Source organism: Struthio camelus, chromosome 1 (assembly GCF_040807025.1).
Source record: "Struthio camelus isolate bStrCam1 chromosome 1, bStrCam1.hap1, whole genome shotgun sequence".
NCBI classification, from domain to species: Eukaryota; Metazoa; Chordata; class Aves; order Struthioniformes; family Struthionidae; genus Struthio; species Struthio camelus.
The window spans coordinates 191059672-191085371 of NC_090942.1; the positions used below are offsets into that span (position 1 = coordinate 191059672).

Below are 25700 nucleotides of genomic sequence, written 5' to 3' on the forward strand. Positions count from 1 at the left end.
CAATAGCAAAGTATTGTGCAGCATGGTGAGTAAGCAGCTCGAGCTAATGGGTGATGCTGTGGAAAATGGGGTAAGAGCCAGTTCCAGTACTGTGGTTTGTAGTGAAGATGCTATCAAAATCGAAGGCAAGGGTGAGGTGTTCCTATTTACCTGCCTCTGTGTTACTGTTGAGGCTTTCCTGACCCTTTGAGGGTGTGCCAGTAAAGCTAACAATTCACATTTTGGCAGTATCTGCCGGTTTGGCTCCCTGAACTGGCCCACTTCAAGGCTGGACGCATGCCAATGCTGACAAAAGGGAAGGGTAGAAATAGGGGACAGACAACAATTGCCTCTTTCAGTGCCAGACAGCTGTTAAATCGGCTTCAACTGCAGTGTCAAACTACATCAGATGCTAGTGCGTGTCATTTTCCTATTTCAGACAGTTTGGTTGTTGCTTTAGCTTAAATGAGATCAAAAACACTGCCAAGGGGCTTGTACCTAGGCAAAAGGTCAGGCACCGCAGGAGGAAGGATCAGTGGGGTCTGGCCTGTTCCCCGTGGCTGGCATCCCGCCTCGTTAAAGCTGCTGGGCCCAGCAGGGCTTGAGCAGCAAGTGCAGCTGGTGGGTGCTTGTCCCAAGCGTGATCTGTCCCCTCTGTCCCAAGTGAAGCTGCATGCATTTTTTTTTTTTTTGGTGATAACTCCTGGGATGGCAAGGTCTCTGTAGAAGGAATTGTGGAGAAAACCTCCCCAACCATGTCGGTAAGTGATAATTTGTCTTCAAAACGTAAGGAGAGTGGCACAGACCTTAATCCTGGAATCAGTTCCGTCTGTGAGAGGACGCTGAAGTGCAGCGCAGAAAACAGGACTGCGAGATAAATGAATCGTTACAAGAAATCCCCTCCTTTATAGCCGCGTGGGTAACTGAGCGCAGGAGCTGACGCGTGTAGCGCCGCGGGAGTTAACGAGCCTTGTGGCAGCGTGCAGCGCTGAAGGATCACCGCTGAGTCAATCACGCGGGGGTCCCGGCGGGCCGCGCACGGCAGCGCCCCCGCGGCGACGCAGCCGCCCCGCCCGGCCTGCAGGGGGCGCTGAGCGCCGCCGCCGCCGGCCGGGCGCGCCCGCTCTCGCTCCCCCTCCTTCCCGTTCCTCGGTGACGCACTTCTCTTCCCCTCCAATGACATCGCCGCCACGCGACGCGGAACGCGTCTCCCCCGCCCCCCCCCGCCCGGAAGCGGCGCCGCGCTCGGGCCGTTCCGCCCCGTTCCTCGCCCCCCCCCCCCCCCCCCGCCGCCGCCGCCGCCGTTGGACGCGGCCGGAAGTGCCGCCGCCGCCCGCGCCAGCATGGCGGAGCCGCCGCCGCCCGCGGAGCTGGCCGACCGCGAGACGCGGGACAAGCTGAGCCTCTGGGACCGCCGCCCGCAGCCCGCGGCGCCGCTCAGCGACCGCCAGACGGACTCGGTGCTGGAGCTCAAAGCGGCGGCCGAGAACCTCCCGGTGCCGCCTGAGGTGAGAGGCGGCGGCCCGGCCCGGCCCTGTCGGCCGCTCTGCCGGCCGCGAGGCGCCACGTCGCCCGGCCCGGCCCGGCCCGGCCCCCCGAGGGGCCCGCCCGGCTCCGGCCTTGGGGGTGCTCGGGGCTGCCCGGGCCGGGCCGGGCCTCTCCCGCGGGGCTGGGCCGGGGGCTCGCTGCCCTCCGCGGCCTCGCTGCGCGGCCCCCAGCGCCATCCCCCTTCCTCACACGGCTCAAGGGTATCTTGTCTTCTAGCCTTGTTCTCGGAGCGGCACTTCAGCGCGTTCTCCCCTCTTGGTGGCCAAAGCCGCCTTCCCTCGCTCGTCGCCAGCGTTTCTCCCCTTTCCTTAGGCTCGCTCTCTTCGTTTCCCCTTCCCTAGGCGCTGTGTTCAGCGGTGCTCGGCGCAGTGCCCGACCACCCTCCCTCGCAGGAGGGTTCTTAGGGAGTTATTGCAGCTTTTCTCCTAAAACAAACAAACGAACAGACAAACGAAAAAAGAGCGTTCATGGGTTCCTTGCACTGGTTGTGTTCACTAACTGGTTCTCTTAGTTTATCAGAGTTTGTCCTCTTGAAGTTTAGAGCTTTAACCACTGAGTCACCTTTCTCATCCAAATCAACTCCTGGTTCCAATGTTATTTTCTGTAACAACTTAAGAATGAATCGACGTGCTATAGAGAACTAGTAGTACTGTTAAGAGTCAGTTTGCTCATTATTGCAATAGAAGACATGATCTCCCATACAGTTATAAAATATTAAAGAAACCCTAACAAGTTGGTGAGTTATTTATGAATGCTTCCTGGCTGTGATCCCTGCAAGGGGAGGAGGAATGAAGTGTTTGCGTTTCTTAGCCGTGCTGAAATCAACATTGTATGGATTTGCATTGGGAAACAATTGTTTAATAAATTAGATTAAGTCCCCTCTTAAATTAAAGATAATTTGAGCTGCTTTTATTTAAGCAGCTCAGTCCAATGTTAAGCTATATTTTTACATTATAGTATTTCCTTTACTCCTTGGTTCCTGTAGAAAATTAGTGGCAAAGTGTATTTAAGCGCTGCTAATATCCTGCTAAGAAGATACACCACTCTGATTTTATTTAATTTCTTGATGTAAATCAAAATAGTGAGAAAAAACTATTTTACCAAAAGAAAAAAGGCACATTAAACTTTCAATAGCATATTTAAGATCTGCTATGTAAACGTATAGGAACTACTTGATTTGCTGTTAGAAGACATAATTTATGGCCTTTATAACTTATCTCTTTTTGCGAGGGGTTTTCTAGTTGAATAGGATTGTAACGTAAGTTATAGTACTGTAAAGTTAACAAAGTTGGGTATCAACAAGTGTTTGAAAGTTTAAATAACAAAGCAGGGGGGGAAACATTCCTTCTTGAAATACATTTGTTTGGTTTCAGAACCTGTTCTTCTGTTCCTAATTTCCAGTTTTCTCTCTTCTGAAAGCTGTTTGTAACTGCAGAAAAGTAAATACTGGCAAACATCCAAAATAACTATAGAAGGATTTCCTGCTATTGGAGGATGTTCTTAAGGATCTGAAACACCTTTGCACAGTTAGGACAGTTGGAATTTCGGGAGGTTTTAGGGCTCCAACCAGTCTTGGCTCCTGCTGACGTGGATTGGGATGGTGGCTCTCAGCTTTTCTGAAAGACTGCGCTCTGATGGACTTGTCTGTTTCTCTATAGTAGTTATAAGAGAATCAATTCTTGACTTCACAATTAGGGTCCTGCCTACTGAATTTTTACTTATGGAAATCTAATTGAAATCTCAATTCCATTATCAGTGACTACTCATCCTGACTCTGTTTTTTTAATCCAGATATATTTTTTGGAGGGTATATGTGGAAATTGAAAAAGATAGGTCAAGTCTTCAAATATCTGAAACGCTGATCGTTCTTTCTATGTCAGACTAACATTCTCAGGCAATGAATATTTTACTAAGTGAGTAATTTTCCAGATATATAAGGATTTACTACTTTTTTTTTTTTTAAGTATTTTCTTTTTTCCTATTACTCATGTTCTCAGCAATAGAGAAAACATCCTTTAATTGTCCGTGAATCAAAAAGTAGTATGCTAATTGAAACGATATAACACAATTTGATTTCTTGAACTCGTTTTGCAATATAAACTAATAAACAGTCTCTAGTTATATTTGAACAAGATTACCCTGAAGTTCCTTTTCCCCTATTTTTCCAGCTGAAAAATATTGTTGTGGCTAATAATGCCTATTTAGCAGAGCCTTTCTAGAACAGCCTTTTGTTTTAGCTTAACTTTTTCATTAAGAAGTGTTTGAAAGAATATGAATGTCTTGAATGAGTTCTAGCGCTGTTAAGCCTTTAATTTTCTCTGAATACCTGGCAGAAAAATCTGACAGTTCCTGTGCCACGGTGGTGGTGCCCAGTGCAAACAATAATGATATTTGGTTTTGCTTCTACATGAGTTCTGAATTCTTATGTATTCGGATACTTCAGTGCGTTTGTCTGGATATATAGTTCAGTTGGAGATTGGCGTGTGCTTTGTCAGAATGTCAGATATCTGTACGTTCAGTTTCAGTTCTTACGCTACATGGCATTTAGATAAGTATGTATTTGTGTTTTTTGAGTGTAGCTGAAGAAATGTATTAGGTATTTCTGAATATATTGGTATGCTGGCTGTTAGTTTATTGTTGCACAGGTTTATAAAATGCCCATTATATTTATTATTTATTTTTTAAACTAAAATAAGATTTTTGAAAATTGATGCTGTGGACTGAGTTACTGTAGTTGAGCTGAATATAATTATTTTAGTAAGTTATTTAACCAAAGTTTGGATTTTCATGAGCAGCTTCCGATTGAGGATCTGTGCAGTCTGACGTCGCAGTCGCTAACTGTTACGCTGACAGCTGCGGTGCCAGAATCCACAGAGGATGTTCTTATGAAAGGATTTGCCATACTGGGGATGGAGGATGAAAGAATTGAAACAGCACAGCAGGTAAGCAGGATGAAAGAATTGAAACAGCACAGCAAGTAAATTGTGCTGAATTTCCTCAAAGTTACTGGAATCTTTTTCAAAGAATTGGAATTTATGGGTCTCATGCGTAGCTTGTGGTGGTTAAATTATTTTATCGGTATTCAAGGTATACGAAGAAACTTGAAACAAAATAGTTGAAGTCTTAGCTTTTTAGTAGCAGATGCTTTCCCCTTTTTGAGTGGAGTCTTATGTGATGGTAAGGCATCACTGCAGTAAGGTGATGTTGCTGATAATAGACGAAATATCAGTCCCCCTTCCCCTCCCCCCCGATTGCTAATGTGGCAGCCTTGTTCTTATGCGAATAAGAACAGATGAAATTCAGTCTTTCCTTTTTTAGCTTTTAGTGTTGGAGTTACTCTTCTGCTTTCTTGGTTAGTAATTAAGTTCTTAAACCTCACTATCTTTATCAAGAGAAATAATGCAGTTTATCTTCTGAATTCCTGTTTCATAGATCTGTTATTTTTTCCTAATTTATTGTACATAAGATCTGTGATGTTGACACCGTAAAATCTCTTCTAGTTCTTCTCCTGGTTTGCTCAACTACAGACGCAGATGGATCAAGATGAAGGTGCAAAGTACAGGTATGTGTTCTGCCTCGTTTTCTTTCACTGTAAACAATTTGAACCTTGAAGACCTTCATCTTGTCCATATAACGTTAGCACACGTTCAAATTAAACTATCGGGAAATGTATTGGAACAGCTGAAGTATTTTCTTCCTACAGCTGTACGTCCCATCCTGAAGGCTGTTGGACTTGTGGCAGGACAGTTAAAAGGAGCACAGCTTTCTTTCGGAACTGCCCAATGCTACCTTAAGACAAATTGAAATTAGTTTTGAGTTACAGGCTGGGCTGTAGACAAAGGCAGTTTAAGGGCTATCGCATGCCTTTTCAACAGCCGCTATTGAAATGGCATCCTGTGACGGAGAGACTGGGTAAACAGGTGCGGCTGGTAATAATTTCCGCTGCCACAGTTTAGTTCACCGGTGGCTGTGTCTGTGAGTCTGTATTCACGTTTCCAGTGTTCTTTGACATGTTGCTCAACTTCGCTTTTGAGGCACGGCATTCTCATCTATTTCTGTCTAACTAACTCTTCCACTAGGCCCGGAAGAATGCCTTTCCACTGACTTTCGCAGTTGCTTCTCAAGAGTCTTATCTGAAGCGTGGCTGAATGGCTCAGCTGAATTTGCTAATGGCTTTTATGAAAAATGGCCTGTATTTTGAAACTTTAAGAACTTGTCCTTGGCTACAAAGAGACCCTGCTGTATTCCCCTGTCCTGTTTTTGTGGTTTAACGTGCTCTCTCTTTTCCTCTCTTATTTTGACGCTTGAGCACATGGCATTTCCTAAAAGCGGAGATTTAAGCTTATGCTGAGTTTAGATCATTAACAACCTAAATAAAAAAGGGCACCTGTACACTTGGCAGTTGAGCCATTTGTAGTGCACATAGATACTTTGGTGTATCGTGGGTGCAGAGTGGCTCGTAGGTTGGCCGTTCTGTAATTAGCTGCAGGGGGCCAGAGGAGCAGGAGGACAATGAGTTAATTCTCTGCCAACTGTGCACTAACGGTTTGTATAAGACAGTTGTGGTTTTACATACTGCTTTGTACATGGCAAGGTAGAACACGGTCGTTTCACCTGACATCCAGGAGTAATTCGTTTCAAATTACTTCTTATTTAAATATAATGCTTGGCAAATATTTAATAATCAATTAGAGTTTATATCTGCATTGAGCTTTAGACAGACTTGGTGACATCAGATACTGAATCTGTTTGATCTAAGCCTCTTTCAATCCTCATGACAGCTTTTGAACCCTCTGGTTAATTGTAGCTATTTTAGGAGAGCAGAAATCATTTGTAAGTGAAAATTGAAAGTTGTGTAGAAGAAGAAACCCAAATTAACACCCCTATTGAAAGCGAGGCAGGTAGAATTTAGCTGGTAGCAGTAGGCTGCAGTAGTCAGCATGTTTGTGCTGTCCAGTTAGACACTGTGTGCGCTCGTGTCTAGACTAGCTACAGTGCGTGCTGCTTGCTTCTGGGTAGACTTGCTGTAAGGATGTCAGGGAACTGGAGTTACTACAGTGGCTCTTCCAAATCCTATGGCTTTATTTTTGCAGGTCTGGAGATGTCTGCTTATTGCGCACACTCGCTTCGTGCAAGTGATCTTTTTTTCCCTAGAGAGTTGGTTTCTGCCAGGGAAAGGTAGTGCCAGTGTCACTGTAGGCCATTGAATTTGCAAATACAGAATGTGAAATTTTACTTTTGTTGTCTTTTGGTTCTCTTTCTCTAGACAGATGAGGGATTACTTGTCTGGGTTTCAGGAGCAGTGCGATGCTATACTGAATGATGTGAATAGCGCCCTCCAGCATCTGGAGTCATTGCAGAAGCAGTATCTTTTTGTGTCCACAAAGACAGGAACGCTACACGAAGCCTGTGAACAACTTTTGAAAGAGCAGGTAATCTTTACTGGGAGGGTTACTGGGAGCTTCTCAGGTACCATAAAGTAAAATTCCTTTTTCTTAGGCTGAGGAAACCTGTGAGCTGTGGTGACAGTCCCTCCTTTGCGCTAGACTGCCTTTTCAGTTTGTTTCACCTCCGGCTGGAGGGTCAGGCTCTGTGCATGAATTGTTCAGTACGTGCTGGTTTACACTTCAGTCAAGAAGGTAGCTAGCTGATGTTGGCTTCTGTAACTGATGCCTGACAAGCACAAACTGTATTGAGATTAGTAATTCATATTGCTTGCACTGATTTTTGCAAGGGGAAAGATTTTTATGTTACCAGCTTATCTCCTAGGTATTTTCTTTTTCCTTATGAGGTGTTCCAACAGTAGTATAATGAAGATGCCTGTTTAGGTCTCAAAATATTGGTAACATAAGGCTGTTGAAGCATGATCCAGCATACATAAAAATCTTGAGCTTTTGAGAGCTTTTCGTCATAAATGATCCTGCTCCAAAACCAATCTTAATTGTTGCTTTTCCGTGTGCGGGGCGGAGAATCGTAGAACTTTATCTTTGCTCTTACTCATGAACTGTTTAATCATTTTAAATATGGGAAGAATGCACTCAGTAAATAGCAGAGACATTGCATGCTTAATAGGTAGGAATTAACCTGTTAACAAATCATAGCGAAATCTGAACAAGTCTATGTTTTTAAAAAATAAATAACGTGTAACAGAGTGATGCTAGAGAATATGCTTTTGTTGTCTTTTTGGACAATGGAGATGAGCAAATTTTTGTTAGTATGTGCTGCCTTCATCCTCAGCTATGTGGTAACTATCCGTCTTCTTGGAAATAGAAACAGTTTTCTAGGTGAACGGATAGAAGAAAGGCCTTAAACTCCTAAGTCATAATCAGAAACACTAGCTACAACGTTGAAATCGGTTGTAAAGTCCTCTCTTTTGTAGGCTGTCAGACATTTTTGTTAGGACAAAAATAATCTACAGACCAAAATATAATCCCAACAGCTTTTGACCATCCTCAGTGTTTGTTCTGCATGCTTCTTGACCCTCTGCAGGGTCTGCTGGATGCAGCAGGTTTTCAGGAGTGCTGTTTTGATGCACAGAGAAACAGGGTTTGCAAGTAAATTAAAGTCTTCAAAGTCACTGTCTCTGAAAATCTGCATGGACTTTTTTTGCGTTTTTATGGGAGGTACTCAAAACTGGTTGAGGGAGAATTTTTAAAGGCTCCAATACTGAAATACAGGATTTCATCAGTTTTTTGTAGTGGTGACAAGCCTGCTATTTGTGTGCAACAGTACCTGTGGAATGCTGAAAAACATATAGAATATACATCTTTAAAGACACCGTGCAGAGTAATATGTCTTTCTCTGATGAGAGAGACTACTACTACGTTCTGCCATTTTTTTTGGTACTTATTTAGATGCAGGTTATTTAGAGTTAGTTAACACTGATGTGTGCTGAGAGTTTTTTGTCTCGGCTTTGGGGTCCCTCTCCCCAAAATCGCTCTGGCTGAAGACTTTATTTTAAAATTTTAAACTACTTGCTGAGTTACTGATTATCTTTTTTTATTGTTTTTGAATAGTCAGAACTTGTAGACCTGGCTGAAAACATCCAGCAGAAACTTTCTTATTTTAATGAGCTGGAAAATGTTAGCACAGTAAGTAATATTTCACTTTTAATAGTCTTAAAAAGTGAAAGTATACTAATCTTTAAAACTTTGACTAAAAGTAAGTTGTTTTGGTTCCTTGCAACTGATGCATTGTCTTATTTTCCAAAGAAATTGAACTCCCCTACGCTATCTGTGAACAGTGAAGGATTCATTCCCATGCTGGCTAAGCTTGATGATTGTATTGCATATATTTCTTCACATGTAAGTAATTCAATATATTCTTTTTAGTTAAATCTTAGTATTGCTTCAACACTATCTATTCAAACTTTTTGGTGTTCTTTTCCTGTAAAATAGTCTCTCTGCTAAATACAGTAAGAAAGCAAAGATGGCAGCTTATACAATTGAGGTGTTTTAACTGATTATACTTACTATTCTTCTACTTAATATTTATGAAATACCACTTTCAGTTTGTACAAACTGCGTTTCTAGCTAGTAAAAAAGTGTCTTAAGTTTCGCTGTATTTTGCGACTATCTGTTATTGTTCATATTTAAAATTGGTTTCTTATTTCTTATAGCCAAATTTTAAAGATTATCCTGTGTATCTGACAAAGTTTAAGCAATGCCTTTCTAAAGCTATGCACCTGATCAAGACGTACACTGTGAACACACTACAGAACCTCACAAGCCAGTTAATGAAAAGGGTAAGGCAAATCAGTAAATGGTAACTTGAGCTGTACTGGAACGTCTGTTCAAATACAGACAGTTTTCTTCTCTATTGTTTTTTGGGGAAGGGAGGGAGGAGGAAGGAGGGTGTCGTCAGTGGCATGTGAAAATAGGCCAGTCCTATCTTCCATGCCGCAGTTTTTTATGTTGATTGGCCAAGTTTCAGCCAAATCTGACAGAGGCATAATGATGAGTACAAGATTAAAAAATTCCTGCAAATTGAAGGCTTGGCAGATGAGCAGCAACTTCCCCGAAAGCCAGGAATAGGTAAGCATCTAAGTTAAAACTGCTGAGAGGCAGCAACCAGCTGGTCCAGAGAGCATGCTTGCCTGCAGCAGTGTGCACACTGGTAACTGTGCATTAGCCATAGTCTAAACTACCTGTGCTGCGAAATGAGAGGAACGTGCAAGAAAAACTTGGATACTGCGAGGGGTCCGCTTTGGGAATGCAGCGCAGGAGACATGGAGCATTGCAGGGAATGCTTGAAGGATGAAGGCAAGAGCAGGGGAATTGTAGGATAAAACCTGTTTAAAAGTGAAAACCTGAGAGTTCATGACATGACTTTTCTGATTATCAGGCGGCAAGCATTTTGGGATGCTCTTAATCACTTAAATATCTCCTTTTGATAAGTTTGCAATGTTTTGTGCTAGCTGCAGAGTAACTGTGACAAGTTCCTACTGGTTTTGGCAGTATCTTTCGGTCAGTTTTAAAATATTAACGATGATGTTTGAGAGTTACGGGGAAGAGGTAGGTGCTTGACTCCCACTAACTCCAGTGGGAGAAGAGAAGGAATGTTTTTTTTTTTTTTGGTCTCGTCAAAACTTGATTAATCATGTGCCGCAGTATCTTAGCGGATAAGGAGGAGAGTGAATTACTTTGTTCTACCAGCTTGCTTTCTTTTTTCCAGTTAGTTGTATGCTTTGTGCTCAGTCCTGTTATAACTCAAAGTTTAAGTGTTGTGAGGGATAACCAGTGAAACCGAAAGGTGGTGAAATTGAGAACTGATGCAAATAAAGAGCTTTTAGACAACATTCATGGAAACTGTTGCTAAAGGATACTCTTGGAGTGAAGATCTTGGTTAATTGGCTCTAAATGTTTTTGATGTTTGGTACAAAACTACTTTCTAATTTTTAAAAAAATATTGTACTTTGTTGCTGTTGGTGCAGGAATTGGCTTGATGGCAGTGGGTTGCTATGGCTGAGCTGAGTTCATGTGAAGACTGGATATCTCTAGGCATGTGTACAGAAAGTAATTAAACCTCTCACTTCTGGGTTTGAACTGCTGCTTAGCTGTTAAAAGTTAGGGAGGAAACCTCTGTTAGGAGACAGATTGCTTCCCCCTTCCTATCTACATGGGTTTATGTGGGTGTTTTACATATTTTGTTGAAACATCTAATTTTTACTTCTGCTGGAAGTGCAGTACTGAACCAAATGAGATTTCAGTTGTGAGCAGGTGATGTGATTTCCTACTGGAACACAAAAGAGGTCTGGTGAGGACTGCAGAGGGGCGGATGAGGTCTTGGCATTCCTTGCTATTCTGTAGGTGTGAGCATCTGGGAATTTTGATCTGTGTTTGCAGAAGAGGATAGTCAGGTTGATTGTAGGATGAAAAGAGGAGCGGTGAAAGAGTTTTTCTGTTCTCGCTGTGTTTAAAGGGAGAGGTGCTGTTGTTTCTCTGTAGGTTAGTAGGGATAACGAGAAGAAAGCCTGGTGGCTAAATTGGGTCTGTGCTTGCTTTGTTAGTGCGAGAATCTATTCCAGTTTTAGTGGTCTACTTAGCTAAGTTTAGGAGCTGCAGGGGCCACTGCCTCAAAACCTGGCATTCCACTTGAAACTTACTTCTCAGCTCCGAGACTAATGCATAAAAGAGCGATTTCTGTCCTATTTCAGTTCTACTGGTTGTTGCTGTTTATCTGTGGAAGTGTAGCAGGTCCAGGGAAAGCCATTATCTCTAATGGAGAATAGAGTAATTTCTGAAAGTGTAACTTCTACACTTCTTCTAAAAGTGAGACTTTTTAGTCTTTGGTTCTGCTCTTCCATCTGGCTTTATCCGGGTTCTGAAACAAGCATGTCTTTCTGGGTGGAAAGCAGTGAAGAATTATTCAACTGAGAATATAAATGTAAAGAACCAATTTCCTGTTTTAGAGCCTAATCATCTGAGCCAGTTATTACTAGAAGCCAAATACAGCTTTTTTTCTTTTTTAATGAATTACTCATCTCTTCTTTTAGGATCCTTCAGCTGTGCCAAATACTGATAACGCCTTCACACTGTTTTATGTGAAATTCAGAGCAGCTGCCCCCAAAGTCAGAGTAAGTAGACTGGGAACTAGTTGCTAATAGGGAAGCCATGAAAATGGGTTTATGAGTTTGTTACTAGTGAACGCAAGCATTGCGTATTAGCTGTCCATGAAAAAATTTTCCAAATTGCTTTCCAGTGATTAGAGAAATTTGATTACTGATGATTCTTTTTTTCTCTTTATTGAGTAGACTCTTATTGAGCAAATAGAGCAAAGATCTGAGAAAATGCCAGAGTGAGTATGTCTATGTAATTTCTGTTCAGATATTTTAACTTTTCAAATTCTTTATATTTTGTTATAATGCTATGTTTAACACTTCATTTAAAATAAAGTTTTAAAAATTTAAAATAAAAAAATAAAAATTTTCAAGTCGACATTACAATTTCCTCTTTCAAGTCTACAATGATGAATATTGTGTTTAGCAGGAAATAAGCCTCAGTATGCAGTTACTGTTTTAATTTCTTGTTTGTTTGGCCAGGTATCAACAACTTCTCAATGAAATCCATCAGTGTTACCTTGACCAGAGGGAGCTTTTGCTTGGTCCAAGTATCGCTAGCACTGTTACAGAATTAACCAGTCAGAACAACAGAGATCATTGTGCTCTGGTAGGAAAAGTCGGAGTGTGTTTTGGGGGTTATGTTAGGTTTTCATTTTTTTCATCTCTCAGCAAAATTCGTTTGTTTAATTTAACCACTTACATGTAGAACTGTCAGTTTTATTGGTGGTTTTAAGTCATGTGAATTTTTTTGTTAATATTTTCATTGTTAATATTGAAAATATTTTGTTAATATTTTGTTAATATTCTTGTTAATATTTTCAGTTTTGTTAATGTTGTGTGTTTTGTGGAAGATTCTTCTGTGTCTGTTGTGAAACAAACCTTACAGAAGGGTGTTTGCAAAAACATAAATGGTGGTTACTTAAATTTTACCAGAAACAAAAAGGAACAGAAGTTGCACGATGAGCCTTTTTTTTGACTAGTAAAATCTTCTAAGTCCCTAGTTTGCTACTTGATCTCAGTAATTCTGAATTTCACAAAACTTCAATTTAATCCTAGCTGTATTGATAGTATCTGTAATGCTTCCTTTAGAATTGGTGCAAGGAAAATCGTTTAATAATCAAGTATTTGTATTTCTTTGAATACAGGTGCGAAGTGGTTGTGCCTTTATGGTCCACGTATGCCAGGATGAACACCAGCTTTACAATGAGTTCTTCACAAAGCCAACACCAAAACTGGAGTAGGTGGTACATGCTGTTTTTGTTTTACTGTGTTTAGTGTTTACTATGCTGTGATAATAGCAGTCAGCGTTATATGGCAAATACAGTTGTATTGCAGTTTTTTGGTAAGAACTAGCAAGAAAAAGAACTTACGTTACTTTATGCTTTGGATTTTGATGTTCTTGGGATTCTTTTTCTTCAAAGTTGGTAATTTAAATTATCCATAAATAGTGTGGATGATTCGAAAGAGATAGGCACACAGAAATAGCCGTAGAAGTTTACAGTGCTGCACAGCTCTCAGCTGTTTTCATGTTGTCTCCATGCCAAGGTTTGCACAGTGAATTGCAGAAGTGCTTTTCATCTACTTGAGTGTGAAATTAAGCTGATAAACTTTGGCTATTTTCATCGGGGATTTAGGATTAGTGAGCGGACTTTACAGACAAGGAATATTTGCGTTTTTCTGTCTATCACCTGAACTAAAGGCAGGGTAGCAGACTTCTCGGGATGGTGGTATCTGAATCTGATCTGGATCTAGATCTGGAAGAGAGACAGGGTGTTTGTCCTTGCATAAAAATTATACTGTAAAAATATGATGAGCTTTTTTTTGTTCAGATTTCAAAGCTCCATTGCGATTGAGTAGATTGTTCCCCTTCTCCATTTTGCTGATATGTTTTAATGGCATTTACTTTTAAAATTTGGTCAGGTCATGTTCCCTTGCTATGAAGTTCATAAATAAAACATATTCTTGTTACTATGACTGAGACAACGGCTTTGAGTGTTGTATTATCTTACTCAGCTCAAGCGTCACCGCCTTGATATTAAGTGTAACCTGGAAAAAGTACTGCTCGCTATCCTCCCTGTCCTCTAAAGCTAAAAGAAAAGGAGAAACGCATAGAGGCTCACTAGAAATGAGCCATACTGCTAGAGATCTAAATGATAGCCAAAACCCACGACTGACTCCAAGGCCAAGAAATTCAGTGGAGCTTGGAGGAATACTCCTCTAAATAGGAGCCTGGGAGGAGGGGGGATATGAAAACAGTCATGGAGGAACTAATTTAGGATGCTCAGAGGAGCAGAACTATGCTATGCTTGCCGCTAGGATCTGCTAAGTGATTACTTTTAAAAGTACATCTCAAGAAGATAAAAGTAATTTTACCCTCAACTCTGTCACTCCTTTATTGGGAGTATAAGTAGCTGTGATTGTGATGCTGCCTTTTCTTTTTTCCTGCTCAATTTAAGAAGGAGCTCTTTTCTGAAAAACTGAGGTCTTATGCTGGACATGCTAATGGTTTTGAGGTGACCTAACTGAATTGGCTGAAGAACCCAATTTCACCTAACTTAATCCAACTCCTGAAGTAAATGTCCTTAATTGAAGTCAGTGTAAAATACTGTTCAGGCAGAAAATTTCATCACTGTTGCACTTCAAACCAAGAATAATAATAGACTTTTGATAATTTGTGAATCTTGATGGAAAGTTGATATTCCTTGTCATAACAACCTACTCCCCTTTTTTGCCTACATCTGAATTTTTATTCTGAAGGGAATGTTTTGAAAAGTAGGTACCATACTAGGCTATTCCTAGGTGCATAATAAATAGCCTCTTTCCTCTAAAATGATGAGATGCTCGGAAGGACTATTAGTTAGGTGTCTATATACAGATCTAAGAGCTTACCAAAATCTGGACAAGAGAAGAGATCTGAGATAGTGTTGTTTAATTAGGCTGTTGAAACTTTCTTCTTGGTTGGTGCTTTTAACATGAGGAGGGTTACTATCTTATCAAGTTGCTCCTAAAGCTGTAGAAAGACAGAAGAGACAAATTCAAAATGTTTTCCCTACGAACATTCATTTTTTGTTTATGCTCTGAAAGTAACTGAGTGTCCCTTTCAGAAATTCCTCTGGAGCATAAAGAATGAAACAAAACAAGGAAGTTAAGGATTTTTGTTTATACTGTGGTAAACCAAAAACTGTACCAAACTATAAATACTTAAATATCCTTACTGCGTGATACTTCCTTGTTTGATTGGAGATGATTTAAATTTTCATATAATGTCAACAGCATTATCAGCTAATACATGATTAGTAAAGGGAGCATTGGGAGTGACAAATACAGCTGAGAGTGAATATGACACATGTCCTTAGTTACACATCATTTTGAACAAGAAAGGAGTATTCAGTGAATAAACAGAAGTGGGAATTTTTGATGTTGTTGCATTTTGTACAGGTTTGATAACTTCAGTTAGGTTGGAAAGTGTGTGCCACAGTGTTGAGAATAGTTGCAGTAGATGCTGAGAATACTTACAGTAGAGGTTGCCAAGCTTCTGTTCCTGTGTTCCTGGTTCTGATAAACCATTGAATACTTGGAATCAGAAGAATCTTTTCTCAAGGGGAGAACAGGGAGATGGTTCTGAGCTCAGCAGGGACGTTTCATTATGCAAAAGCCAGGTAAATCAGTTTGCAACATCTTCCCTTTGTGAGAGGTCAGGCATTCCTTTTGTTAATGAATTCAAAACTCTACCCCGGTTTTAAGCAGTTGGTATCCTGTCTCTCTTAAAAGAGCTGTCAGGATCTCGGGGGGTTGTTTATTAAGCAGCTGCTTTCTAGGACCTCTGTGATACTCTGTTGCATTTGCTTTCTTGCCCTCACTTTAAAAAAAAAAATGCCGTAAAAGAATCAGTTTGTGATATAATTTTAGTTTAGTATTTTGGGATCCTGAAAGTGTGGCTTGTCATGCTGTGTTTTATTTTTTCTTCATAGTGAACTCTTGGAGAAGTTGTGTCTTTCCTTATATGATGTTCTGAGGCCAATGATCATCCACGTTATTCACTTAGAGACTCTGTCTGAACTCTGTGGGATTCTCAAAAATGAGATGCTTGAAGATCATGTACAAAACAATGGTAGGTCATAGGTGTAATCTGATGGTTTTTAACTGTCTTCCTAATTCACGACAAAAATTGTTATTAAATTTCATAACTCCCTGGATTTTTTTTTGTTTCTTTTCTAATGGATCTTAAACATCTCAATGATGAGGCAAGGTTATTTTAAATAAATAGTTTCTCTATTTATAATAGAGAGGCTTGTAATGTCAAAGTTTGTATTTTATTTTGTTTAAAGTAATACACTAGTGCTGTAGAGTCCTGTTACGTATAGATTGTACTAATGTAAGCACCCATGCAGCCAGGGCTTATACGTGTACCAGGATTGATTTAAACGGATCTTTTCAAGTGAATAAATTGCTGCGGTTGACTCATTCGTATAGAGCCTTCTGTATAAACGATGATGAAACAAAAACAGTGCAAACTTATATGGTGATGTGTGGGGCTTTTTTAATTTTTTTTTCTTCCTATCTCTGTCTCTCCTTGGCATAGCAGTTCACACATTAAAAATTGTGGTGACAGCAGAGGAATTTATGTAGTTCATAGAAAGTGTCAGAGTTCGTGGTCTCATAGAAGTGGGTTGACCGTCATAAAAAGTCTGGTAACTCATTTTCTCAGCCTTACCAACGCGTAATGGAATCATTTCAGTCCTAACTTTGAACAAGCAATGAATAGAAATCATACTTGGTGGTTGGTATACAAAACGGAGAAACTCATTATCTCTGAAACTGTGCCAGTATCGTGAATTGTTCATTTTCCTGACAGTACAATTGTAACACTATTGGGCATGAGGCAGAAGTCTTAGCATAGTCTTTAGGCTAATCTTAAGGAGAGACTTTCTACTCCTTAAGTTTAGGCTGATAAAGTAGTTCTAAAACAGGACTTGAGCTGTTCTGGGTCATCTGTTCTGTTGGGTTAGGTAGATGAGTTTGCTTCTCGAGTCTTGCCAGGGACCCTGTAGACATTGGGTGTGATAAAACCAAAGAAGCACGTAGGTTTGGTATCCAAGCAGAAATGCTGCTCTTTTGCTTCTAGTTCCGACAACTCTTTCAAATAGTCAGAATACTTAACATGGTGGTGGAGGTTTTCAGTCTGAGATCGAATTTCCCCAGTCTGATGAAGATTTAGAGAGCTGAAGTGACTCCAAACGAAGCCTGTAATTCCTGATATTTCATAAATTTGTTTGCGTGCTGCTGTTCCGGAGATTTTCTGACTTCTGCAGCAAATCACTTTTGTGACAGCTCTATATGAGGTACTGAAACCTTTACAGTCATAGAATTCTTTTTGTAATGAAATTCAATTTGTGGGTGTTTTGTGTGTTTGGTTTTTCAGCTGAACAACTGGGTGCATTTGCTGCTGGTGTCAAGCAGATGTTAGAGGATGTACAAGAGCGTCTTGTCTACAGGACGCATATTTACATTCAGACTGATATCATAGGCTACAAGCCAGCTCCAGGGGATCTTGCATATCCCGACAAGTTGGAAATGATGGAGGTATCAGTTTATTTATTATCCTTAATTTGAATTTCTTTTTATAGCTAGCATATACAGTTGTGTAGTATAGTGCTTTGCAGATGGGTTTTTTCAGTTTTTACGCGTACGTAGTATTACTGGCACTATCAAAGTGGCGTCTGCTGATTTTAAATTATGATCCCAAACTCAGTGTCAAAGGACACTTTACATCCAGCTCAGCAAAACTGGCTGTAATTCTCACGTTTCACAACTTTATCTAAACTAGTAGCTTCTAATTCTTCCTCTCATAATAAAAAATTTTTATTTACTTTTGTAAGTAGTAGTTATTACTAGATTTTTAAAAATTTATTTATTTATTTATTTATTGAGAGAGAAGCTTAGGTGCAGTTAGCTACGGGTGTATTTTCAGAATTACTGGTCAGCTAGTGTTTGGTATGCGTGCGTGCACCCTGTACACAGACGATGTTGTGAGGAGGCTTGACTGTAGCTTTAGATAACTTAACAGATCAGCAGTGGGTTCCAGTAACCTTTTTCAAGCTCTTATTATTAGCCACTTTAGCAGTCAGAAAATTCTAAGTCCTCTGAGTCAACGTTCCTATGGAAAGGAATCCAAGTAATTTTACTTATTTTAAAAGGTGAATAATAGGAGTGATAAAAGATTTCAGAATGAAGCTACTCGCAGAATTAAAGAAGTGCTAATAGAAGTCTTTAATTCAGTCTTTGACTAGAGCAAGCTGTGTTTGATATGCAACTGAAAGTTAGTATTACATGGAAGGGGTTAGACATAATAGAAATTCCCAAGAACAGCAACAGTTGCCATTCGTTTCATAAAAAGAGACCTGAGCTATTGAAGGATTGAGCTGAGTAAGAATGACAACTCCAGCGTCTACTAGTAAGATTTGGACTTCATTTTTCTGTTCTGCTCCTTGTTTATCCACCAGAATAACAGGTGGTGCTCAGAAAATTGTAGAATTTATTTGCAGCTGACCAGTCAGTAGAGAAGCTGTTGTTTGACTTCAGAATCAGAGCATTCCTTACCTATAAAGCTTGTTTTATGTATATTGGCTGTGTTCCTGAAGAAAGGGACATTGTGTAACTGTACCTTATTGTTTTCAGTTCTTGCTTCTAACCTGACAGGCATTGTGAGAAATTTCTCAGTATTGAGTTTATATTGTTACAATCTTGTCTGTCTATGTTTAAAACTGTTGTTATGTTAACGGTTTATGTTTGAGTGATTATAAATGAAATTCCTAGGTTTTTATGAAAGCGCCTAATCCCTAGGTTAGTGAGTTTTATGGAATCCATGCATTTTATTCTGAAAGTTTAATGACTAATAAAAGTTCTTGAAGGAAAAGTGAAAACAAGTAATTGAAAAGCTCACCACACAAAATACAGCTAGATGTGATCCGTCTGTTCGTGATGGCTAGTGACCAAAAACTATACTATTAAAACTATTAGGACTGCTGGGGTTTTTTTGCTAAAATTGCATCAATCTAGCTGGAGGAAAAAATTATTGTGAGAACCTGTATTAGTTACCCCTGTACAGGCAAGCAATGCAGCATCCTCGTCTACGCCAGGCCTTATTGTCTGATTAGGAGTCTATAACGGTTCAGTTAAGGAGAAGAAGAAAATGAGTTTTACAGCTCATTGTAGAAAGAGAAGTACGCTACTCTTTGTATGTCCTCCTAAGACTGTTTTTTACCTTGTTTGGGATTCGTTTTGCTGCTTGATCGCTTTGAAGCCTCAGAACTTTCCTATTTAGAGAGACCTTTTGTCTGGATAACTGAATTATTAAAATGTTAAAAGCACAGGGCAGAGCTATTGCTTATGCTGTTCTGCTCAAATATTAATGTAGTTCTTTCCTCATTCTTACTGCCTGTAGTTGCTTTGAAGCAGACCAATTGGTGAAAAAGGTTGAAGTATAAAAATGTTGAGCAATGTTAGGAAAGCTTTTTGCTGAACTCCTGCAGGGAGTAAACTGGAGAGCACTTCAGGGCTGTCTGCACATAACATTCATGGGAGTAAAGCCACCGTGGAGATTATCTATATGAAATCCAATTGAACGAAAGTGTTGAATTGGGTTCCCCTGGTTCGAGCTTGTGTTTCTAGGTGGCTTGACTGGTTAATCTTTATGGATCAGTAAAAATGGGCAAAATGGAAAGAACTGCACTTAACACAGATCTGTACAACGCTTCTCAGTCTTAAATTGCTGTTAACGTGTTTCTGCTACTGTTTTAGAAGCTGTCTTTGTTGTGTTTTCATTTCTCTAAAATACTGTTGATCTGAGTGTAGGAGACTTATTTTACAATTTAATACCGCTTTGTCAATTTAAACGAAGAAGTGTAATGCTGCTTCTTAAAAAAAAAAAATAAATAAATAAATAAAATTACATGATGTCTTCCTTTGCAGCAAATTGCACAGAGCTTAAAAGATGAACAGAAGAAGCTGCCATCTGAAGCTTCATTTTCAGATGTCCGGCTAGAAGATCCGGAGTCCTGCAGCTTAGTTAAATCTGGTATGCCTTGAGATATATTTGCTTATCATATTGCCAAATTAATGCACAAAGCTCATGGTGAGTGAGCATTAACTTGAACCGTCAGTGAGAAACTTGCATGTATCTTAAATGGGTAATTTACCAGAGCACTTGAGAAGAGATTTTGAGAAGTAAACTTTGTCTCAGGATTCTTAACATTTGGGAATGAGGAGCAACTTATTTTTAGTTTTTGGTGGCTGTGATGTTTTTGGGTGCTATAGTGTAATCCATTCTGTGAAGCAGCTGCTTCTGTAGTTGATAGCATTTATAACACTTTGTATAAAAGTGAGTTTCTATGTTCTCTACTGCAAAATGTCCCTGCCACCAAGGTGTGTACTTAAGGATGCTCCTGTTTGTTAGCTGTGCTAAGATAAGAAGGGTGGTTTTGGTTTGTCAAGCAAAATTCATTTGTTAAATGAATACTTTGGGTATTCAGGAGTTTCTTTTGTGTGCGCCTTTAATTGCGAAAGTGACTTTTTTCTTTGAATGTGTTTAGCTATTGCAATAATTCATGATACAGTCCTTGACTTCTTAAATATGTGACCCACATGTCTGTAAATTACAGTGAACTGGGAGCAAATGCCGTGAAATTTGGTTCTTTTAACGTCAGTCATTTGAGTGTTACAACCCTTGAAATATTTGTCTAAGACCCATGAAGAATTTCTCCTTTTATTTTGTCATTTATCAGGACGGTGTTGTCTCCCAGCAGCATTTATCTTAGCTCTTTCAGCTGTTTCTCATATTCCTTTTGATTACTTGGCAGTTTTTTGCTTTTTGGCTTGCAAGGCCTGCACAGATCTTGCTCCTGTTTCTAGTTCGAATCCACAGACCCTGTGATGAGCAGGGTTCATATGCTGCCCAGCCTGAGGCAGGCAGCAAGTCATGCAGACCCCATCTGCCTGCAGGAGAAGGGACGAACCTATATGGTATCCTTCACTCCGTTCTAAGATGTCTGAGACGATTGGGTTTAGTCACCCCTTAGAGGTGTGCCTCTGCCTTTTCAGTGCCTGCAGAAGGAGCTGAAGTGACTGGCAAGTAGCTTAGGAACCTCACACAGAGCACCCAGGGTCTGACAGGCCTTCTCATGGCTGTGGCAATAAATTTTTTGTTGCAAAAGGGAGAAGATACTATTTTTAGACACTTCTCACATTGATCACACAAACACCACGCAAGGGCTTATCCCTTCAGTAGGTGAAACTTTAACTTTTTTGAATGGCTGCAAATAGGAATCAAAGTTATCATGCTATTGACTCAGCCATTTCCCAACATCCAAGGGGAAAATGAGAATAATACAATACTTCTATCTGTCAGGTTCTGGGAAAATTCATTCTGAGCGTACAGAGACGTTAAAGGTTGTCCAGGAGGTGGGCTCTTCTAATGTTTGCTAAAAACCCCATGACAAAATCATTTTTGACTTTATTAACATGATATCTAAACCCTGCACTTTTGCAGTTGTTGTAAGGTCATCCACAGCAGAAAGAAAAGCCTGAAGAAGTAAAACTGATGGGATTTTTTGTTCTTTTTTTCTGAGTCCATGGGAACTCCCCTTTCTCCTATGCACCTTTTGTCAGAAATTGTTTGTCTGACCGTTTTCAGCTGCTGAGCTAAATGGGGCAGGGGGGGTCATTGGAGACATGCTTGTAAAACTAATTCATTAGAGGGTAAAGGTGGGGCATCCCTGAAAGCAAATTCATGTCTTTCACAGAATCTAGTTCTGACCTGCTGAGAAGGAAAAAAAAAAAAAAAACTAAGCTATTTTGGTGCAATAAAATATGTAATATAGTAATATTACAGGGGGCTAATATAGGGGTCAGTATAAAGTGCAGTCCATATTGCAGTCTCCTTCAGTTGAAAGGACAGTTGGATAACTTTTTCTTGTGTGCATTTTACTTTTAAATAGGTTCGGCGGAATCTCTTAATCCCAGGCACCAGACGACGATTTCACCAGCAGATCTGCATGGGATGTGGTATCCTACTGTCAGAAGGACTCTAGTGTGCCTCTCCAAACTGTACAGATGCATAGATGTACGCAAATATTTCTTTATCTAGTGTTTCAAGTGAAGTCATGAAGCGCATAGCACCAGTTCTAAATATTTTAATCTAAATTAGGAATGGAAAACTACTGGCCTCTGCTATTTCTTATTAGTCTTTTTGCTGGTATCTTTATCTTTATGTAAAACAAGTAAACTGACAAATGTAGGTCATGCTTTCGAAGACAATGTTGTATTTATAGAATTAGAAAAAAGGCACTGGTTTATATATCTATAACATTTGCTATTACAGAGATATTTCAGTTTCTGATGCTTAAGGTACTCATCACGTGAGATGAGAGAATGAGACAGGAAAGAGTAGATGGTTCTAGGTCAATTACAGAGAGTGAACTTGTTTCTGAAACCACTGGGGGAATGTGTTTCTTGCTATATGCTTTGCAGGACGTCACACTTAAGTGATGTTTCTGGTATTAAAAATGATAACTCTCTTTCTGCATTTTCAAAATGTTTTCCATTTTTTGTGGCACATCTTTACAGCTTTAAAAAATTTAGGAAACTGATGTGTATACTAAACAACTGTTTACATTCGCCAGTGTTTGAGGCAGTAGGAATCTGCACATCAAATGCAGTGTTTGCTTCACCAGTATTTCGAGACTTTCTCTTTAAAATCTGACTTTGTCTGTCACCTACCAGCATAAAAGGCTAGTAAGCCTCTGACGAACTCGCTACAAGTGTTTTTTGCTTTTCTATGTGTTCTATCTTATTCAATATATGTTAATGCGTTTCAAAATATTGTTGAGAGATGTTATGTGAATTGCTGCCAAGGTGTTACTTGCTTAAAAATAAGCTAGAAAATATTTGCCTTATTACCTTACTTACCTGGTAAATAATACCTTATTACTTAATATATGGGCCTTGTTAATGTAAATGAGTATTTACCATTGATGTTTCTGACCAGGCCTTTGGAGGAGAGGCTATTTTTTGAGTTGTTTGCATAGCTCATTTGCGGTGCGTCTGCAGAGTCTAGTTTTGTTTTTGTTTTCCCCTTTGCCCTGGGATATCCTAGTGGAATTGGTATGGCTTGCCTGCTTCCTCTCGAGAGGAGAAGGAATGAATGAATGAAGTACTGGCAACTCTGGGGACAGTCAGGACTGCTGCCTTGGACTGCTGGGAGAAGGAGGCCAGCTGTGCTGACACTACGGCTCAGCCGTATGATCTAGTCGCTGCAGCTTAATGAGTTATTCTGTGTCACTGGGCCATGGCAGCTATCGTGTTTGTTTACTAACCTGTGACAAACTTGAGGTAATCTGACTTTGCTTGGGGTTAAGCTCACTCAAATGTTCTCACGTTTCTTGCAAGTTTAAATTGCACACGCCGCTGCTCTGACACATGAAGTATCTAGGGTTACCCAGTGAGCGTTACTTGTGCAGGTACCTGTGAATGCACTGGGTGTCACTGACCATGTCACTAGCTGGGCTTGCCTAAGCGTATACCTGTATCCAGTCTAACTAGGTGCTGTAGCAAGCTTTTATATTTGAAGGCTCCATCCTGTTTTACTACATTTAGCCAATGTGTTCTTAGTGAATTACCCTGTAGTTTTGTTTCCTGTAAGCATATACTTCACGAGCCCCAACTCTGAGTTCTGCTTAAGCTTTGTGAACACTTTTTTTTTTTTTGTCTGTTTTCATCCCTGCAGAGGGCAGTGTTTCAGGGATTATCGCAAGAGGCTTTATCTGCCTGCATTCACTCGCTGCTGGGAGCTGCAGATTCTATCAGCAAAAATAAGGTGTGCTTTGGATATAATATCTGTGCTTTGGATGTAATTTTTTTTTCCCCGTGTATACCAAAAGCAATTCAGTAGTTTTTCAGAATTCTATTGAAATCTCTGTTAAAGTATGTTACTCTGTCCCCAGAGATCTGAAGGAATTGCTAGCCCTAGTTATAGTAAGATATTACAAAACAAAGAACAAAACAAAGATAAAGGTTCGTATGCAAGCCCGTCTGAAAAGCAGAATTGCAAATCGTGGTTGCAGGCTGCTGTAACTGACAGGAATTCAGTCAGGTGACACCTAAAGAAAAATTCTGCTGGAAATCTCTGCTCCTTATCTTTCTTCGTTGTCATTGCCTGTTACCCCGTTCTCCTGTGTTTTTAGTTTTCAAGTATTTTTCTAAGTATGAACAACTTTGAGGAGGTTTGATAAGTATTCATTGGTCAGATCTGTCTATAGTCAAAAGGTATCCTCTCATCTGTTCCTCAGATTTTGAAGCAGTTTCACCAACGTATTTATGCCTTAAATGTAACTTTAATTGGATGAAACCTTTTTTTCCTGCTGCAGTGTCTTTAATTAAAATAATGTACCAAATTGCTAATTCCTAGCAGCCAAGAAGTGAAATTGATACTTAAAAAAAAAAAAAAGTCTTAATAGGCTAAATGTGATAATTTGAAATAAACAGTAAACACTTAGCGGCTGTAACTTTTTTCCATTACTATTAGAAGTGAAGAATTGTTTTGAAGTACTTCTTCTGACAGTGTCCTTTTAAAAACGAAATCTTATAAGCGTATCTTAAAAAAAAATCCATACATTTCCTTTAACTTGAGCAGTTAACCCATTCATATGTAATTGATACAGAGCTCTACAGTTAATTATTCATCTCAGCACTCAACATCAGGTTAGTTTTGACTGCAGAGTCTGAAACTCATCCTGCAGTGAGCTCTAGACAGGTTGGCCCAGGACTGGGATCTGTATCCCTTTGCTCTTGATGCATGTTAATTTAATATTATCAGCTGAAATAATGCATGTAAGAATTACAAATGAACAAACAAAAGGACACTCAAAACCCTTCCACCACTTATTTTTAGTGACGCTTTTATTTGTTAAAACTGTAAATTTAAAACTCATTTTACTCTTTTAACAATGTTATGTCAAGAAAAGTTCTCTTCCAGCTTGCAAAGCAAATAAGTTTTCTCGAATCCTCCTCCATTTACCTCAGTGAGCCATGAACTTTAAAAGCTGCATGCAGTATAAACCACATAGCTAAAATAACGAGCAGTGCAAAACCGATTGTGGCAGTGGTGAGAACTTGGCCTTGTTTTATTCTTTGCGTCTTTGCTATACTGTTTAGAAATTAACTAGGCTTTACATTTAATGATATGAGAAAAATGCCTCATAAGACCTTTGCACAACAGTGCTGTCAATGTTTCTGCAATAACCTTGGTTATCTGTCCTGATTTTTTTCTAATCATCCAACCCTGATGTTTTTCAACTGTAAGTTATAAATTAATTGAAATAATTATATGAAGTAACGAAGTTATGAAGAATTAAGTTATATTTCAAATAATCTCTCAAACCTGTGCCTAATATGGACTTGGTAATACAGCTGTATAATTCTTCTAAGGAGCGTGAGTAAAGTCTGCTTCACTAGAACTAAATGTGTTAGGCTAGTACAGAAGTGGGACTTGTTGGTCCCAGAGTATAGTTAATGGTGCTGCAGACTGTCGGAAAAAACCTGTAAGAAAGATTATTAGATTTAATTTTGTTATCATAAGTAACTGATAAAAGTGGAGATATTGAAACTGCTGTTCATTTAATTTTTTTAAAAAATAACATGTGATGCATGTTCTTTTTCTTGTGCTTTAGACCCAGGTTGATGGACAACTTTTCTTAATAAAACATCTTTTGATTCTTCGTGAACAAATTGCTCCTTTCCACACTGAATTCACCATTAAGGAAATTTCCCTGGACCTTAAGAAAACTAGAGGTACTGAACAGTTGCTGGCTGCAAAATGGGATGGGATTGTCCTCCCTTGATGTGCTAGCAGAAGTTTTGGGTTTATTTTATGTTCACCTGCAATGACCTGTGTGCATGTTTTAATCTCTTGCTTTATTCTCTTCTTTTCTGAAGCAAAAAATGAAAAAAAGCCCTCTGTTAAGGACAGTTCAAAATGTATCTAACAAGTTCTTTACTTTTTGTGTGAAATGCGTTTAACTGTGCTTTTTGCTGTTGATCTGACCTATGTTTGCAGTCT

At 39.6% G+C, this 25700-nt stretch overlaps 1 protein-coding gene across 1 annotated transcript in view; it reads left to right on the forward strand.

Annotated features, from left to right (window-relative positions):
• Positions 1 to 1179: 1179 nt before the first annotated feature.
• Positions 1180 to 25700, forward strand: part of COG3 (component of oligomeric golgi complex 3) — a 34026-nt gene continuing 9505 nt past the window's right edge. The window contains exons 1-17 of the mRNA XM_068929779.1: positions 1180 to 1487; positions 4323 to 4469; positions 5028 to 5089; positions 6794 to 6959; positions 8544 to 8618; positions 8739 to 8831; positions 9146 to 9271; positions 11522 to 11602; positions 11780 to 11823; positions 12068 to 12194; positions 12733 to 12824; positions 15559 to 15698; positions 17010 to 17170; positions 19559 to 19664; positions 21583 to 21707; positions 23370 to 23459; positions 25312 to 25432. Coding sequence (XP_068785880.1) covers positions 1323 to 1487; positions 4323 to 4469; positions 5028 to 5089; positions 6794 to 6959; positions 8544 to 8618; positions 8739 to 8831; positions 9146 to 9271; positions 11522 to 11602; positions 11780 to 11823; positions 12068 to 12194; positions 12733 to 12824; positions 15559 to 15698; positions 17010 to 17170; positions 19559 to 19664; positions 21583 to 21707; positions 23370 to 23459; positions 25312 to 25432 — 1921 coding nt within the window. The 5' untranslated portion in view covers positions 1180 to 1322. The remainder of the gene's footprint in view (positions 1488 to 4322; positions 4470 to 5027; positions 5090 to 6793; positions 6960 to 8543; positions 8619 to 8738; positions 8832 to 9145; positions 9272 to 11521; positions 11603 to 11779; positions 11824 to 12067; positions 12195 to 12732; positions 12825 to 15558; positions 15699 to 17009; positions 17171 to 19558; positions 19665 to 21582; positions 21708 to 23369; positions 23460 to 25311; positions 25433 to 25700) is intronic.